We start from the raw sequence: 19,233 nt of genomic DNA, 5'->3' as shown, positions 1-19,233 counted from the left end.
GCCTTAGGGTTTTATATTAAAGCCAACACTCCATTAAGGGCGACTAATCCTTTGTTAATATAATGTTAGCATGACAAGCCATTAGTTCTTACTTTGGAATGGCAAACTACTTTTTTTAACTGATCAGTGTTAGAAAAACCATGTAATCATAAACACATTAGGGTATCAATCACAGGGAAGCTAACTCATGCTGACTGGGCTGCACAGCAATTTTGATACAATCCAACATACATGACAATACTTGTCGTGTGTGACGTAACAATCCTCCCAAATCTTACCCTGCAGACTGACATCTGGTTGGTGGTCAGTGTTCCTGTCTTATCGGAGCAGATAACAGACGTGCAGCCCAGCGTCTCAACTGATGGCAGGCTGCGAACGATGGCATTCTTTCTGGCCATCCTCCTGGTGCCCAGTGCCAGGCAGGTGGTGATGACTGCTGGGAGGCCTGGTAGAAAGCAGGATAACAATTGTGATGAGACAGCTTCTTCAAGAGAAGGATGGTTTTCAACATGCAGAGCAGTGTCCAAAGTCTGTGACCACTAGTCAGCCAAGTTTAATTTTGCATTTTCTTTTCAATGTAATTCTATTTTTTCACTACAAATAAGCCTAACCCCTTGATTCCATAGAGCACGTATCTGTTTATTGTTAATATTTCAGACTTCGTTGTGCTGAAGAGCCCAAGGTTTGTCAACCTTTTGCTTTAATGACAGCACGTGCTCAGGCTGCGTGGACTCCACAAGTTCGTGTGAAACCTGCTGACTCCTGTCCTCTTCAACACACCTCAAAGAACTACTTGAAGACCAACGCAGACACCTGACTGTCATAGAGTTAACAAACCAAAAACAAAGATATCCTGACATTCATGGACATTTTTCAAGGATCCAACTTTTCAATGAATGAATGAGTCAAACTGTAATTATCATTTATAATGAAAAAAAGGAACCATTTTTTTTTCCAGATTGACATTTAAAATGAGAAGGCTTCATTTTTGTCTTAGCAATAACAAAACATATACCTCTCATTGTAAAAAGAGCCAATACATATATGCAACATATAATAGCTTTGACCTTCAGGTATGGCAGCCACAGCCAGAGCGACAGCGATCTTGAAGTAGTAAACAGCTCCTCTTAACCAGCTACCTCCGTGGACCGGGTCATTAAAGTGTCCAACATTGATGGCCCACACTGCCACACAGATCACGCTGATGACCTGCAAGGTACAACAAGACAAGTGTCAGGGAGTAAATGGTATAGTAATTCTATAGAATATGGTATAGTATAAATAAAAACAACATGTTCAAAGTCAGATACCATAGTGAGCCTAATCACAAAACTACACACAAACACACAGAAGTCCTTGCCTTAGACAGCTGCTCTCCAAACTGGTCAAGTTTCTGTTGTAGTGGTGTCCTTTCAGGGTCAGTGGAGGCCATCTCATCTCTGATTTTCCCAATCTCCGTCTGCACCCCTGTTGCCACAACAACCCCAATGGCTCGCCCTGCTGCGATGTTGGTACCCTGGGCAAAGGTCATGATAGGCTTTATTTTACGTTTTTTACTGTCAAACTCTAACCCAAAACATCAGACTTTGTATGCTCTCCTACAGCAGTCGACAGCCTTTACAGAGCCAGATAAGATGGGAATAACACACTGTTTTCCACCTCGCCCCTCGGCATGAAATGGATGAACAGATAATGGGGGGGGGGCATTGAAAGTCAGTGACTTCACATCAGTGAGTCCAGTCATACTGAGATAAACACAACAAAGACAGCCTGCAGGTCTGCAGCCTGTCACAGTGATGAAGCTAAATAAAACATCAGTGGCTGTCGTTCTTTGACCACACACCACCTGGTGACTCAGCAGCCTTTGAGGTCTGACAGAGATAACACAACACACACCTCAACCGTTGCAACTGTGTCATATCAAACAATGGTCATTTTCCCTATCACACACTGCGGTCATGTCTTGAGAGTATATTTTGTGGTATCATCTTTTGTCACTTTATATAGCCACCTTTGGTATTTTCCTAGTTTGTATTTGATATTTCAAATATCTTATTAAATTCTACACAAACAGATCTTACAGTAGATGTGGGAATGATGTTAGCATGTCATTGGACCATTCCAACTGCATGAAAGTACTGTAACATCATCTATTATGTGACACAAACGAGGGAACAGTCAATCACAGTGATGGTTGTTTGTCACTGCAAGATTAAAAAAAGACTTGTGTGAGTCTGAATGTAGTGAGACAAAAGACGATCTAACTATTATCTATGGTAGATATGTAAGATAATAACTTACATTTGTCCCAGCCCTGTACTTCATAAGGCTGGCTTTATTAAATGTCTTTCTAATTGTCAACAAATAGCATTTAAAGCCCAAAACCAATAATTTGTTAGTCCATCTCTCAATGTTTTCTGATTTATACCCTGTGTGTGGCTCTGAGCCTCAAGCCCTGTGTTTCTTATAAATATGTACAGCAGTTTATTTTTACAAGGTCACTTCATAAAACAGTGCATTTGTTGAGGACTATTTTGAGGAGTGCCCTAATACACATTTGGTGCTGTGTTGAGTATTTAGGGCAGCAGGCTGGTGTACTGGATTAAATCAAAATAAACTACAGTGTGTGTGTTCACAGTAATGAAGGAACATATTGCCCTATGCAACATTGTGGCTCATCGATAGGGACAATGGTGGAGGAAGAGAATATAGTGTAATTTCATTTCTTAAACACTTTGGAAGGTGAACTACGAAAAGGTGTGACTCCACAGACGGATCTGGTTGTTGAAACTCACAGAAAACAGCATGTTCTTCTTGTCCTGGTTGACAGCTCGGGGGTCTGGTACGGGGTCTGTGTGTTTGAGCACTGACACAGACTCCCCCGTCAGAATGGACTGGTCTACCCTCAGAGTGGTGGACCGGATGGACGTCAGCCTGATATCAGCTGGGACTTTATCACCAACTGGGAGTTGTGGGGAAAAAGACAAATAAAAACAAAAACTTGTAAGTGGACTCATTTCTGCCTTTGGTTTAGATTGGGACAATATTTCAGTATGCAGTTCTGTATTATAAAATCAGCTTTCTTCAGGACGAATAGTGACAAACTTTATATCAAAGATTAATTCAATACTTTGTTGGCAATGTAACATGGTCTCTAAGAATTTAGTTCAGTGAGCTCAGCAAAACAAAAACAACATGAACCCTACCTCACACCGTAGGACATAAAAGAAAGATAAGTAATGAGGAATAATACTAAATAATCAAAACAAGCATGACATACCAAAACCAGCTATGATGTTCCAATATATACAAACACAATGTCTAAAACCATGTTTCCGCCAAGCAGTCAGGTTCAGATCAGTTCACTTTACAGTGAATACATAATGCAGGTTCTCATGGTTTAAAGTGATAGTCGGGCTCTTTTGATGTGGTATTTTATGAGGAACGTATCCCTGGTCAATGAATTACCCAGACAGTCAGCTCTCCCCATGTGTGGGGAAGCGGTGTGAAGCACCAACAAGAAAGCAGTGCATTGCGCTGCTAAACCGTTCCGATAGCAAAACAGACTTTAGCCAGCTAAAAGAAGGCACACTTAAAAAAATATATTTATCCTTTTAAGTGTATGCTGTTTTGAACATTGTGGTATTTTACATTTCTGTCAGACAGCCCTTCCTTCAGCACTACATTTCCTTAACCATACAAAGTCTGTATTCCTACGCACTGTATTACATCACAGATCAGCTGTTTGGGTTGGACTTTCACCAGCTACCTGACTGCAGGTAATAAACTGCTAAGTACCTCATACAACCCCTCAGGAAAAGACCAGAACTATGCCTTTAACACAACAGGTATATCAGACTTTTTCCTGTCACACTGAACTGTTTTGGTCAACATGTCCTGGTTCGGTGTTTGGTGGCTTAGACAAGCAAAGCACTACACTTCTTTCCTTCCTGTTAAAGCTGCAAGTTTTAAACTTGCTCCTCCACATGCTGCAGTTGCCTAGCAAACAGCTGTGTGGCCTTGTTACCTAGATCGGCTAATTGAATAGCTAGAATTACACTATAACCAGTGTGGTTTTTCCTAGATCTGAACTCCAAGCTACAAAATCCTCCTGGCAGGATATACATTTGTTTCATCTGGATAGACGAACGGCTAAGGGGTTCAGAAGACAGACCACAAACTGCCCTGCTCTGTTATATCTGTTCAGCAGACACAATAGAACAATAATCCTCAAAGAAGAACAGATAGAAACAAAACCAATTGCCTGGCAGAGTGAGTCAAGTAAATACTATTTAAGGTCAGGCCATGGTTCATACTGACCAATGACAACAAAGTGGTTCACTGACTCAGAATTTAATAAATAATAATTAAAAGCAAATGTTTCATATTTTTCCCAAGAGATTCCAAGAGGAAATGCAAATAAGGACATATTGCTACACATGAAATATTAGCATTCTTTCTTTTGGAAAGCATCACTACTCATAAACTGTTTAAAAGTGTTTATATATGTGAGGGACTCAGAGAAACCCAGAGGGAGCAGAGAGGAAAAAGAGAGGCTGCACTAGCATTTTGCTTTCTTTCATCATTATATTGAGCAGTTAGTAAAAAAGGCTGACATTTATTCAGGGTTCTTAGGGCTGGTCCATGTGTCCTGGAAGATTTCAATGGCCTGACAAATTGGAGACAAGCTTATAAACAGTTTACTAATTTTGAGAGTGCTGAAGCTTTGTATCACCAGCCTAAAACATTAGTATCTGTCGCTTCAATCAACTCTCTTTCTCCAGACTCGCTTATGTAACATTTGATACAAACCAAGGTGTGTTTAGAGCTTTTATTTTTTTTAATAACCAGTCACAGCAACGTTGGCTTGTGACTCTGTGTGTTTCATCACAGCAAAGTGTGTACTAGTGGTACTAGAAATGACTTCTGAATATTCATGGGTCAGAACGTGAACCAACTGAACCCATTGCGAGATGATCTCTAGATTTAAAATGTATCATATTGGTGATTTTTGCAGGGCAGTGAACAATTAAAAGCAACTGCAACAGAGTTTGCTAGCAGCCAATGTGAGGTGTTGTCCCCTATGACTGGAAACATTTCAAACATGCAATAGCATTTAACTGAGTTCATTTATTATGAGTTCTAAAAATGCATTTCAAAGAAACTGCTGACATTGTTAAAGAGAGTGAGACTTCTTCCTTCAGAAGAATTATCATTACCTCAAGTCAAATACATGCATCACGTCATGTTAATAAACTAACATTGGTGAGTAGTATGCACATGACTGAACAGCAGAATGTTCTTTTCGAGGTAACAGCTCCCAGACAATTCTTATTTTTCAAGTTAACATAGTTGTAGTTAACATTTGACATCTTCCTGTCCGCACTTGCACCATTTTCCAGGCTTTGGGAAATTAAGATGAATTCCTAGAATAGGTCTACACCAAGATGTTTAAAATTACAAACATCTTAAAAGCACTGCAATCGTCCTTCACATAAACCATGTTTTTTTTCATACAAGAACTTGAGCTTTTTGGTCATTGTCGCCAGAATGGAGAAATAATCAATAAGCACAACACCATTTGAATGCTGCGAAAATCAGCCTCTAGCTCTGTCCTTTTGTTCCTGCTCTGATTAGTGCTACTGAATTCCCATGCTTTGGAAGTGGAATACTTTTGCTACACGCAGAGGGGCACTGGATCACTAACACATACACAAGAAACACACACACTCCTAACCCTGTTTCCTCCCTCTGAGCAGCCTGAAATAGTAGTGGGTATCTGGAGGATTCAACAGTTTTCTTACTGGGTCAAGATCATGTTTTCTGTGTGTGTCTGTGTGTGTGTGTGTGTGTGTGTGTGTGTGTGTGTGTGTGTGTGTGTGTGTGTGTGTGTGTGTGAGAGTGTGTGTGTGTAGGCTGTTATTACAGCTGACAGTGTTCATACAACCCAGCTGGACTGATTTTGACTGTGAACACAACTGACCTCTATGTGTTTACTCAAACATTTTCACATGAATCATTTCCGCTGTTAAACGTTGAGAAAGCTAGTGGACCAATAGGATGAGCTCCAGTCAAAAGCATCTTAAACTCTGCACTAAATGCACTCTGCACTAAATGCACAAAAACACTTGATAAAGTACGGCTGTACTTAACACTGCAAGTGGATGAAAAAGGTTTATACACAAGGCCATCACTTTAAATGTCATATGTATCATTAACATACAATTCAAACAGCTATAACTGCTTCAGAAGCTTTGATTCTTGACATGTGTTTTAGCGCTCATGAATCTATACTTCATAACCTTTGAGAGTGCAGCTTCAAGAAGCACTCCAATCAAATATTTTCCATGAAGGCCTTGTGGGCCTCTCACTGGGTTTCCATGACGATAACAGCCAGGAGAGGGCAGAGAGGCAGCAGCAGGCATGCAGATTAAGATGAATGCTAGGAACGACTAAACAAAGATGCTACAGTGTTATTTCAACCTTTTATAAACAAACACGCACTGTGCTTACGTACAGTGTTCTTTCCAAGCTCAGCGCAGCACTACAGACAGGATGTGCGCAGGTCGTCCAAACCAAGAACCATCACTATAACAATGTGTGCATACACACTAATGAATGATAATGTTCTGAGAACAGTAGCACCAAACACACACACTCCAGCTGGGCTGGCAGCTTAGGAAGATGCATATTGATTACTGCTGTGTTTTACACAGAAAGACAAAAAAACAAACAAAGATGTGGTTTCATGGAATTTCCAAAGATGAGAAGAGTTGGGAGAATCCATCAGTCCGTCATGAGAGCTGTTGTTTTCAAAGACTCATTTCATTTACACTTTCTTGTGAGTCCACATCATAAGAATTAAAAAAACTTCAGAGACACCATCAATGCCGCAGACAATTTGGCATGATATCTCAGGCAGGGCTCGACAGTGCGAGCACCTCGTCGCAAATGCTAGTAAAAAATAGTTCAGTGCGAATTGTGAAATGCAGTTAGTAGCACGTGTGCGACTACCTAATTTTACCGTTCAATAAATGTTTAATGATGTGTTGCTGACGTTTCGAGGTTGTGGCCGGTTGTGCACTTGAATGCAGCCTCAGCTGAAAAAAAAAAAAACGTGATTTACACGTAGTGAGCGTGCTTGCCGACATGCTGCGGAAGGCGGTTAAAGGCAGAGCGAGTATCTATGGCAGGGGTACTCAAATACAAATCTTAAAGGGCCACAAAGATTTTTTTCAATGACTCAAAGGTCCATGTATTGAGGTCGGTCAGACCACATGCAATAATACTGTAATATTCAAAACAAAATGTCCTTTTCATTCTAAACAACAAAATACGAACTAAAATAAAATGTAATTTCCATTTTAACATAAATTAAAATACATAGTTGAATATTTCCTCTTTTTGTTTGCCTTCAAACATTGTGTCCATCACTTCATCATGCATTATTTTATTTCATTGTGACATAGATGTGACAAGAATCCTGCTTGCAGCTTGATATGACGATTTCAGTGCATTTATTTGTGTTGTGCTTATCTCTGAATTTTGAGGAAATGTCTCTTCAAAATTCCTATGCTTCGTCTCATAATGCCGTTTCAAATTGGAAATCTTCATCACAGCTTCTCCTGGCATATTGTAACGCCCCTTGTGGACTGTGGCGCGATGACTCTTGGGTATTCTGTTGGTGTTGGTGTAATTATGGTTCGTGAATATGATGATATGTAAGATGGTTGTGGGTTAATTCACGTCATTTGTTCTGTGATTAAATGGTGTTGAGTTTTAACAAGGATGATACAAATTTTGGCACCGTGAGTAAAAGGGTGTTTGCCGGGAGAAACTCCCCGTCTGTTAGAGTTGTTGTGAAAATACATGATGAGACTAGCCAATACCTGTTAAACAACTTAAGTGTGTGTTATTGTAGCACTGTCAGATCCGTGGGTCTTGTCCTGGTTGGAGGGAGAATGAATGCAAATTTTAAGTTCCAATTTCTATGAGTTGCTGATTCTCACTGCCCACTTTGTTATAGCAGTTCACTTGGAAAACGCCATTTCTATCTCTTGCCACCGGCAAAATGTGAATACGCGAACTGCTCCGAAAACGAAAGTGAAAGTTAAAAGTTGCGATCGCAGCGGTGAGTGACCCAGCTGTATGTGTATCGTTGGCCTTGAGACAAGTCCCGGTGTACACGTGCTGACCCAACCAAAACACATGATGAAGAAATAACAGTTCGGGGGCCACAAACAGGAGGCTGGCGGGCCTATTGAGGACCGCTGATCTATGGTAACGAGGCGAACCCAAACAGACGAAAACAAAACGTTTGAACTATGAAGCGCATTAGCGATATTTTTAAAAGGGCGACAGAGCCAGAAGCTGTGGACCCAGGCACCGAGGCCGAAATGGTGGGCGAGGACGAGGAAGAGTAAGAGTTAGATGAAGAAGCTAACGTGACTGAAGAAACCGGAGGAGCAGGTGATAATGCTACCATTCCCAGCCATAAAAAGTACAGGTTTAATGCTGACTGGCAGAAAACATTCCCGTGGCTCCTTTACGAAAAAAGAATAATATATTATAAGTACTGCAAAGCACAGAAGCAAGCAGCTGGAAAGTCCGCTTTTGTCACAGGCAACGCGAATTTCAAACGAGATAATTTAGTAAATAACAGTAAATCGCATTGGCAGAAAATTAAAGCACATTCTGTGAACCCTGCCTGATGTATGAATGTTATAACAAAGGCCAAATGAGTTTAAGTCTGTTGTCAGTAGCCTACTTGTTACAGTATTATTCCAGTAATGTTGCTAGGTACGCGTCCTGCGTCCCTGACACATTAAAATCTGAAAGGACGCACTAAACTCACTATCCATGCGTCCCGGGGACGCACCTCATTTTTCCCATGAAAAACGATACATTGTGAACATTAAACAACTCGTGTTTAATCACAGTAACTGGCAAAAGAAACCGTGTTGTTAACAGACCGGACAAGCGCTGTTTCAACCCTCTGCGCATCTACTGGGCGCAGACGTGATCCCCTGTACAAAGTATCGCGACATGCTAATTTAGCCGCTACCAAAACAACAAGCCCGTCACCGCTGATTTCATTTCAACCAGGGGCGTCGCACCCGAGAGGGAGGTGTGTGTTTTAACACCCACACTTTTCCCGGTGAGAGGGTTCAACACCCACACTTTTTCTGCAGTTTTGCACAAACGCCTTACTGCGGCCGGAGTCACTTTCTCCGGCCGCTCTGTGTCTGCTCTCGCTGCAGCTGCCTCCTCTCCCCCTCCCTCTCCTGTTGCTGCTTCAAACATGACACCGTCTTTGGGACTGACCGGCTGATGATTGGCTGTTCTGCCTTAAGTCCCGCCTCTCTTGCTATGTTAGATTTATTGTTCAGCTCGTGCTGATGAGGCGGGATCTACCGTAAAATATCAAATAATATTAACAGACCAGGCGTTTATTTGGGACAGGCATTTAATTCCCTCCTCACAAAAATCCGGGATGAAAATGTCACAAACTTCTCCAGCTTCTCTGTGAATTCTCTGGAAACGGAGAGCAACCAAATACAATGTCTGTAACGTTCTCTGATGATTATAAACGTTGATTACTCCTGATACGTTCAGTATACAGGTCGACACCAAACCACATGATGTGTTTTATAATGTTTTTATGTGTTTACAGCTACTAATGTATGTAACGCTGTTACTGTGATGACATGACAGTTAAATATTTAATCTGTCTATAATAACCACATCCTGACTCCTGATTTTTGATCATGTAAGTACTAATAATAACAGTCATGACAAAAAATTAACAAAGACTGCAGATCACGATAAGAAGCTGCAACTGGCAGCGAGCAGCTCTCTTTTCTGTTAGCAGTTAAGTGATGTACTACATGACAGAACATTATAAAATATGATAATGTATAAAATAACATTTAATGGTACAAAAAAGTACAGTTGCAGTAGGCTTCTATTATAAATATTATATTATGTTATAATTAAACGAATCAAGACAGATGTCACATTTACATGTCAGGATGTGGTTATTATAGACACAGATTTAATATTAAAGTATCATTTATAATCACCCCCCGACCCAAAATTGTTTTGAAAAACACCACCACCAGCAGGAAAAGAGAACGCAAAAATGCCACCAAAGAAAAAGATAAAACCTATTGCAGGTCAGCAGACTATTTGAATTTTAGTAATTTATTTTGGTGCTAATTATGTTGCTACAAAAATGCTGTTTGATTTGAATGTCATATATCATGCCACTGTGACAGTTGTTTTGCAATAAACTTTTCAGATTTGGAATTTTGTTTGTTTAATTTCAGATACATTTTGAACATACATGAATATATCCGTTTATTATAACCATATCATACCACCATCAAAGGAGTTTAACACTCAATACAATTTAAGAAATAGAATATTATAAGAAAGAAAGAAAATTTTTTAACTGGGGAGTCAGGACCCTTTGAATTTCCCAGGGACCCACTCAACTCACCCCCTGTGGGTCCCGGGGACTCACTACATTGAAAACCTATCAACATCACTGTTATTCTCTGCACTTTTTGGAGAATTTTACTTGCTGTTTTGATACTGTCTCAGTTGCACTGTGCACATTTGCACCAATAAATAACTGACAATACATGAGTTGTTACAGTATAATTCTCTCTGCACTCTTTAGAGAATATAACTTAAACTTAAAAAGCTATGAATTCAATTGTTTTGCTTATAAATACCTCCTTGTTGACCTCATATCACTTCATTAAAGAAAAACACATTATTTGGTAACTTTTCATCGTGCCCCTAAAATTATTTGTGTGCTACTAGATTTTTCAACTTAGGAGCACACGTGCTACTTGGGAAAATGCTAAGCGTCAAGCCCTGATCTCAGGTAAAATTACCTTTTTTTAAAAAGTCTTATTTGCATCCAAATATATGTAATATAAGCATTTAATGAATTATCTACATAATCTAGACTAATTTCATAGAGCAGACCATCTAAAAGTGTAACCGTAACCCTAAATTCCATCAATTCTTTCCAGAGCCATTTAGGCAGCATATCTAGAACTTACAAGGCCCAATTCCCTCAAATTCAAGGACCGAGCACAGCACAGTTTGAGACATGGATCAGGGTTAATTACTGTGACAACACTGAGAATTTTGAGAACTAGAACCAGTTGGCTTTACAGGAGTTCCGGGACATTAACAGAGAGGCTGGACTGCTGTGCTGAGTGAAATGCTGTAAGCTGATGTTTTGACAGTCAAAATGCAAATGAATATAATTTTACCAAAGTACTGTTTATGGTTGGTAATGAAGGGCCTCTTTTTAAAAGGGTTCTATGGCTGTTTTTTTCATTATGTAATATCACCAAACATGAATTTTGTTATCACCTTCGACTAACATTACATGTGTGATGAGGTTAGTGGTATTTGTCTTCTCACCAGCCACTTCCACAATGTCTCCAGGAACGATGTCCCGGGCTCTAACTCTCTGAACACTCTTCTTGTCCTGTCGGTACACCTTGCCCATCTCTGGCTCGTACTCCTTTAGAGCCTCAATGGCATTCTCTGCATTACGCTCCTGGAGAACAAGGCAAAATATTAGTCGAGCTTATTTTAATTACTGATGGTGTAGTTAGGAATGTTGAGGGAAATTTTCCTCCCAGTGTGGTTGCCTTTATGTTTACACAAAGACAGCAGGAAAGGGGGGACAGGAAGTGAAAGGTGTTATTAAACATGAGGTCTTGCCAAACCAGGCAGTTCTGCTTGAGATTAAATTCAGTTTCAGCAGTACCATGACGACATGTTGTACAGATTAAGTTTAGACTTACCTAAGACCTGACCAAAGTGTGAGCCACACGACCACCAGATGTGGTCTGGTAGATCTGATCACAGTTAGGGCATAGGACAATATGGTTTTGTCAGGGCCAATATGATACCGGTTTTAAGCAATGGCGGCGACCAATAACTTGTACTGATCCAGAAAACCTCACTGGATTCCATCATGTTAAATAAAGAGACCAGACATGCAGTCAAATCAGCTAGGAGTCCATTTAGAGTATCTTGTGAATTTAAAGAAACATTATCTTAACGTTTTACCTCATAATAGCAGGTCAGAATTGTGTTCATGGTACAGTGTCTTGTAACAGGATGAATGGTGTCTCTGTCACACATGATCATTTCAACATACATATTTTCAACACATTGTTCAACATTTCAACATTGTTATGTCCTCATGAGTTTTGTTTCTAGTTAGCATCTACATTATGTCAGACAAATTCTTACAGACCTGGGATTAGTATTGACCACAGTACATTTCTACATAATGCTGCTTTAGGTTAAGTAGTTCGGAGGATCAATGTTGAATTGACCTATTTTTCCCATTCCTAGCACACACACATACACATAAACAAACATTACTCGTTCCACACAGCCACCCCTGTGACATATTTCTGTTCTAGGATCACCTCTCCTTAAAGCTTTTTCTTTGCATTTTGGCCTTCCATACTCATGTAAACATCGCTTCAGATCACTGAAAATGTAGCTTTTGGAGATATTAAAAAACAGTGTTTTCAGTGTTCACATCTGGACGGGCAGAAAAAGATTTTTTTGGGAAGCTGCCGTTTGTATGGTGACTGAATTGGTATCCTATTGTTTGATAAAATATTTAGAAAGACACAACGAACATTGATAATACAAAGATGGAAAAGAGAGACAAAAACAGACGCCAACAAAACAGCATTATCCATAAAGATTCTGTGAAGAGCTGTCACATTCCCCTGCCTCACTCATGGTGTTTTCTGTAGTTTAGCGACTGACCACAGTTAACAGATTGCTTCCTATTCACAACTGCATGTTCATACCCAGTGTGCATGAATGGACATGAGATATGCTTTTTCAGGTGTGTTGTATGGACCCAGATTCCTTTCTGAAACGGTGTTAAAATGCTCACCCTGACGGAGATTTTGTTTTTTAAATACCCATGTATGTGTAGACTGGGTCTCAGTCAGATCAAATGAATCCAGGCTCTGCAGGAATTTTAAAACATCAATTCACCAAAATTGGAGAAAGAAGATATTATTGGTGAGTAACACTGACAGTCTGCCAATAACAAAGTGCATGCAAGCCCTGAGTAGGTTCAGTCTAAATGTAAAATAACAAGAACGGGTCGCGCTAAGTTTGCACTTGCCACCTTTGTAGGGATTTGGAGAAACATACATTGGGCAAGGTTGTACAAGCCTCATGAAGCTTTTTACATAAACATGATGTTTACACAAATAATTTTCAAACACTTGTTTGACCCCGAGCAAACACAGGAAGTAGCACCCTGGAAAAGCCACAGAGAAGGTCTGATCCCTTATTTAGCAGTTCATCTTCAAAGAAGAAGTGCTTGGAACATTTTGGAATTCAAATTAGCAAAATAAAAAATGTACCTTGTTATGATTTCAAACACCTTCACCCAGGGACTGTTCAACAGTCACAAAGTAGAGCCTGAAACTATCAATTTATTGAATCAAGAACCAACTTTGAAGAATTGAGAATCAATTCTGAATCAAATCGTGGCAACAAGAATCATAATCTAATCATGAAATCCAAGCTCTTGGCGCAACAAGAGTCATGATTGATCAGTTTGGGCTTTTTGGAGTTTTATCTAACAACTTTCTAATGCTAGTAGAGACTGATCAGTGCAAATACAGCATGCGGATAACCCTCTCCTTCTTGCTAACACACATCTAACATCCCATCTCTGCCACTCTGGATGAGACAACATAAACACAGTGACCATACAAAGTAGCACAAGAAACACGGCAAACCATCCAACCATCACTATCACAAAGTGGATGAAAGACATGTAACACTGGGGGGTTGACTAATATGGCTTTTTCAGGGCCAATACCAATTATGAGAAATCAAGGACACCAATGACTGAAATTTGAAACCGATATTCATTTGCAGCAACAACGACCTATACACTCCTCCATTAAAAAGTTGGACTTTTCTGGTTTATTTTTTCTTCATCCATGTACAGGAAATCATTTTTTTTAAGTGAGTTGCATAAAAAAGTACAAATAGCATAGATCAATCAATCTTGTACATCTTGTACATTGTAAATATCTGCATACTGCTGTAGTGATAAAACATCCAACACATATTTGTAAAACGTGAGGATTACAGCAGCAGCTGAAGGGAATCTTTAAAGAATTCAAGACTCATTAATATTTTCGAATGTATTCAGAATTTGACTTGATGATGATGTGACTGTCGGTCCACAAAACCCACAAACACTTTGTTTACCTGCCATACTCCGACAATAGCATTGGCGATGAGGATGAGAAGGATGACAAAAGGTTCAACAAAGGCTGTGATTGTCCCCTCCCCTTCTTCGAACCAAGCCAGGGTCTGTGAGACAGAAGACAAGACAGGAAGACAGGAACATTTGTGTTCACCATGGCCCTGTGTTACTGACACTCCTTTGATTTGTGTCTATGGCGCAGGGTTACACTAATGTAGCAGTTTGCACAAATACACAGTCTACACAAATCACAGCGTGTTGATGGCTGTGATTGTGTTTGTGAGTGTGTATGTGTTTGTTCATGGTTGTGCACACAGTTATGTTCCCTTACGAAGGAGATGCATGCAGCCAAAAGCAAGATTCGAACTAAGAGGTCCTCAAACTGTTCCAGGACCAGCTCCCACAGTGACTTCCCTGCATCAAGACACCAAGAAACACAATGAGCAGCAGTACAAAGCAAAAGAATATAGAAACAGAAACAGTACAATGAAACTGATAGAACTCACCTTCTTCAGCAGGCAGTTCTGTGAGTAAAGAAAAGGATAGAACGTAGACAGAAGAGAGAGGATGCAGAAGAGAAACACAGTTATATCACCAACAGCGTTTTAATACACTACAATGCAGAGCAATGATCAGTTACTACTCCTTCCAGCAGGAACTAGGTGCATATGAGTTTGTATTTTGGAAGCAGGACTAGAAGATCGATATTGAGTTTGTTAATACTTCAACATAACATCAGATTATGTTAACAGAATATAAAATGGATATCATGACATGTAACCACACAGTACAATAAATGTGTGTCATGTACACTGATTTACTGGACATTTCATTAATACAGCCGTAGCATAGAAAAAGACATCAAAACAACATTATGTTATAATTTTACCTCCAAATAACAGCTTCAAAATCACTTAAATGTTACAGTGACTTGTAATAGAGTGAATGGTGTTTCTGTCTCAGCCACTCCGCCCCTCATCACTTGTTTCTGCACTTTGTAACTATGGCGAGAGGGTAGCATGTACATCTCATCATTGTCATAACAATGGGAGGAGGAGGTTTTCAGGTGTGGGTGATGACGGGCCTCATTTATAAATGTTGCGAATGCACAAAAGAAGGTATATGCCACTTTCTAAGCAATGTTTTTGATTTACAAAAAGCAAACTTGATGACAGGAGAAGTGCAACTCCCCACGGAAACTCTGACCCATGCATATGCATATACACTGGAAAACCGAGAAACTGCAACTCTGATGGAAGAAGGGTAAAGCAGCAGAAACAGTTTGAATTTAAGACATTTATATAAAATCAATTGAAAAGTATCTCAGCCGATATAATTTTCTATAGTATAGTTTATAGTTTCATTTTTCTTTATCACCTGGTCGTTGTGCAGAACAATCAGGCCAATTTTAATATCAATATGTTTCAGCGTCCAATTTAAGTCACATAAAAACAAGTCTTATTTCTCTTAACTCTAATCTGCTGACCAGTTGTAGTATGGTGGAGGTGCCACATTGTCTCTGTGTTTTTTGTGGTCAGATTCATGCAGGCAGTGTGAATCAATATGAATTCAATAACTATTAATAGCCAACTATGGGCATTACATGAAATTTACATGAAAAGATATGCCACTTCTCCAGTTGATTGTGAGTTATAAAGCAAAACCGGTGTAGGATGTGCACAATTTTTAAAGCTGAATACTTTTGACCATAAGCTCTTTCTTTGCTTTGTCTGTACTCCACCTTTTGATGTGATTCCCACACACAGTTTTATAAATGAGGTCCAAGAACCAGAGACTGATGAGCAAGCAACAGAACCGGGCTCAGTAGCCTCTACGGACCTAAGGACAGAGGTGAGAGGACCGAAGAGGTCTGCCTAACTAAATAACAGACTAAATAATTTAACTCTCTTTGTTTTCATGACTGAATAAACTCATCTTATGTTTTACATTGTTTATATTTAGCGGACCTTGCCATCTTTCTAGCTTCATACAGTGTTCCAGGACCTTTTTTTCCTCTCAGAACAGCTTGTTTATTCATTTATGGAAAAAGTTTGTATTATTTACCCAAAAATATTGTTAATATTAAAATTTTAATTTCTTCTCCAAAACTACACAGTGCCTCTTTAACCAGAATTAATTCTACTGTGATATCTTACATGAATATGTTTTCTTAATTATAATGTTGGTAATCCTTAGTAGTAGTAACAATTGTAGCCATTTGAACATCACAGTGTTACATTTAAATAGAAGACAGAAAGAATAAAAAGATTTCCATTTGTACCATTAGGTCCCCACTTCTCCCTGTTCTTCTTCAGCTGCTCACAGCTTAGACCTGTAGACTCATTTACACTGAAAAAGCCCAAAACCTCCTCCACCGTCTTAGTATGAGCATTATCCATCACTATGGAGAAAGCAGAAAAGAGAAGACAAGGCAATATCAAAATCAATGTCAACCATATGATGCTTCAGTGCAAAATTAACACAATCTATAAATCGCCCTTTTTTAAAACTAATTCAAAGAGACAGAATTTAAACTGAAAAAAAAAAAAAAACGCAGTTCAATTCAAAATGTTCATAGAATTTAAAATTATCTTTATTTCCAATTAAACAAATGGAAGGTAGTGACTGGTTGAAGCCGCAAACATTCATTTTTGTATTCAACATTTCCAATTTTTTTCTTATTTTCTTATATATTATATATAATATTTCTTCATGCTTATTCTTATTGGTCCTATCAAATAAATCAGAGACGGAGCACACTGACTGGAGCTATTTTCAATAAAGGCAGTGTGTCAGTTTTTTCCACACTTGAAAGACAGCCTCCTTTCTCAATGTGTTTCGTGGCACCTGCAATAAAAATTACACACTGTTGCAGCATTAGTTGGCTGGGGAATCAAATGTACTGTATAGCCAAGCAACCACACAAACTGCAACCCACAGAGTAAAACAGGCCCAGGAGACATGAATAATTATCCACAGGGTGTGAGCTGGATCTGAAAAAACACATCCCTGTGTTGCATTACATTAGACTATATTTATTTCTATGTCATTTAAGTCAGTGCTTCTCTGGATGGCTGCTGCTTGGCCTCAGACCTGCTCACGTCGCTCCAAGCTCCATTCAAAAATGTAGCAAATTAACACTCTCCAGTCTCGTGACAGATCAGAGGTACCTGTTCCAACAAGGCATGAGGCCTTTGAAAAGCTGGTGGAGCACCCCGTAAATTCGGGGTAGGTATCTAATGAGTTTTCACTTATTTTAGCAATATTGTAACAGTGAGAAATAACGTGCCTGCTATTCTCATAACTTCCTTCTACACCAACGGTCACGTGGTCTAATTCAAAAACTTTTAACCCTAAGTGCTTGATGGCAGATCGTCAATGCCGAATTTACAACAGGACCGTATGCTCAATGACTCGTAAAAGCCCTAAATCAGGTTCGAAGAAATAGACCTTTAATTAAGATAATTAATTCGCCCCAACCACAGATGCCTATTTTGCCATCTGCAAAATACGGTATCGCGACCAACCCTACATCCTGCATAGGAGCCAAACATGTTAATAAATGGTCTGACTACAAAATAATGATGATGACACTTCCGGTCATTTGATCGGCGTTTGACGTAAAATATGTCGATAGCTAGCAAAGGTAACGTTAGATAACATTAGTTAGTGGCTGTTACGAATGGCCCAGCGAAGTCCTGGGTTATATGAATGACATAACGGAACATTGTCTATGACATGTTACTCACGCCTGGTGAGGTTCGTTATCGATGTGATAAGGCTGCATAATTAACTGGTTCTACATATGTGAAAAATCACACCAGTGTAAAGCCTTCGAGCCAGAAGCTGGCAGATAGCTTCATGGATGTCTCTGTAGTTCACTAGCTAGCTAGCCAGACAGCTAGCGTTACGGTCCAACGTTAATCCTCCGGAGATGAACAGGTTGCTTACCAGAGCGGTTGCTGTGCCCGTGTATCCTCTGTCCACTATCCCTTCAGATTTAGGTAGACGTGTTATATCACAGCACCATACGCATTTGACTTAATTGCAAACAGCAACGAAAAGAAAGCAGCGAAAAATACTTTGAGTAAATAGTTTTTAAAAGGTTATCTATCTTAGTTCTACCATAACAGCCACTCATGAGTGAAAATCATCAGGATAATATTTCCATTGAGACTAAATGCGTTTCCCAAGTCGAAAAAATGTTATCCGTAAAAAATAAAATAAAATAAGGCTTACTTAAGACAAATATTTCAGTAAATATGGTTCAATACCAGTTTATCCAGAAAGAGCGGTATTATCGCTCCTTATCCTGGCTGCAGGAGTGTCTGCGGGGTCAGTAATATTCAGCCTGCAGACTTCAGCAGCAGATATAATCAAGGTCGTCAATCACGCATTGCAACTTCCTCTCCTACCTTTCAAAGCAAAGGCTTACCCTGAATAAATCCTACATGACACGATATTCCAAGTGTATGTTTCATGACAATGATTCAGTCATGGTATATTGGGAGATTCGTTTTTGTTAGTCAACCAACGTGTAGCTGACAGCTGTGTATCTTCTAACATTAGCCGCTTTAGGCTTTTATTTTAAATACAGGTCGTCTTACTTCCTGAACTATCGTAACTAACTCTGCCTACCTTGACCGTGCTGCTCTGTAATGAACATGATTAGCCGAATTTGCCAATGTAGGAACACGACGGTAAGAATAAACCAAAGAGCGGCCCAAGAATCAGACTGACGTAACACATTAACAAATCAACGCGTAGAATAAACTGAAATCCCGCCCATTGTAAGATTGACAACTTAAACACCCGACTCTGATCCCAGCTAGCGAACTCTCAGCCAATCAACGAGTAGTGCGTCTGCTGTCGCTCAAGAGATCAACGCGCGAACCAATCACCGCTGGGTGTTCAGTGTTTGACGACAGTGCAGACCA

At 39.6% G+C, this 19,233-nt stretch overlaps 1 protein-coding gene across 4 annotated transcripts in view; it reads right to left on the bottom strand.

The window, feature by feature from the left end:
* LOC115581032 (sarcoplasmic/endoplasmic reticulum calcium ATPase 2) overlaps positions 1-18,960 on the bottom strand; it is a 31,804-nt gene extending 12,844 nt beyond the window's left edge. The window contains exons 1-11 of one of the 4 annotated variants that reach the window (XM_030415853.1): positions 18,571-18,960; positions 18,248-18,336; positions 16,578-16,697; positions 14,803-14,820; positions 14,628-14,710; positions 14,299-14,403; positions 11,446-11,584; positions 2,796-2,962; positions 1,361-1,516; positions 1,068-1,209; positions 279-445 (exon numbers count right to left, since the gene is read on the bottom strand). In XM_030415853.1, the coding sequence (XP_030271713.1) occupies positions 279-445; positions 1,068-1,209; positions 1,361-1,516; positions 2,796-2,962; positions 11,446-11,584; positions 14,299-14,403; positions 14,628-14,710; positions 14,803-14,820; positions 16,578-16,695 (1,095 nt within the window). In that variant the 5' untranslated portion in view covers positions 16,696-16,697; positions 18,248-18,336; positions 18,571-18,960. Of the gene's footprint in view, positions 1-278; positions 446-1,067; positions 1,210-1,360; positions 1,517-2,795; positions 2,963-11,445; positions 11,585-14,298; positions 14,404-14,627; positions 14,711-14,802; positions 14,821-16,577; positions 16,698-18,247 lie in introns of all 4 variants that reach the window. The other 3 variants (XM_030415861.1, XM_030415868.1, XM_030415843.1) reach the window with 3 other exon arrangements.
* Between the last annotated feature and the right edge of the window lie 273 nt (positions 18,961-19,233).

The sequence above is a fragment of the Sparus aurata genome, chromosome 1, assembly GCF_900880675.1.
Source record: "Sparus aurata chromosome 1, fSpaAur1.1, whole genome shotgun sequence".
NCBI lineage: Eukaryota > Metazoa > Chordata > Actinopteri > Spariformes > Sparidae > Sparus > Sparus aurata.
This window is presented reverse-complemented; position numbering and strand designations above follow the sequence as displayed.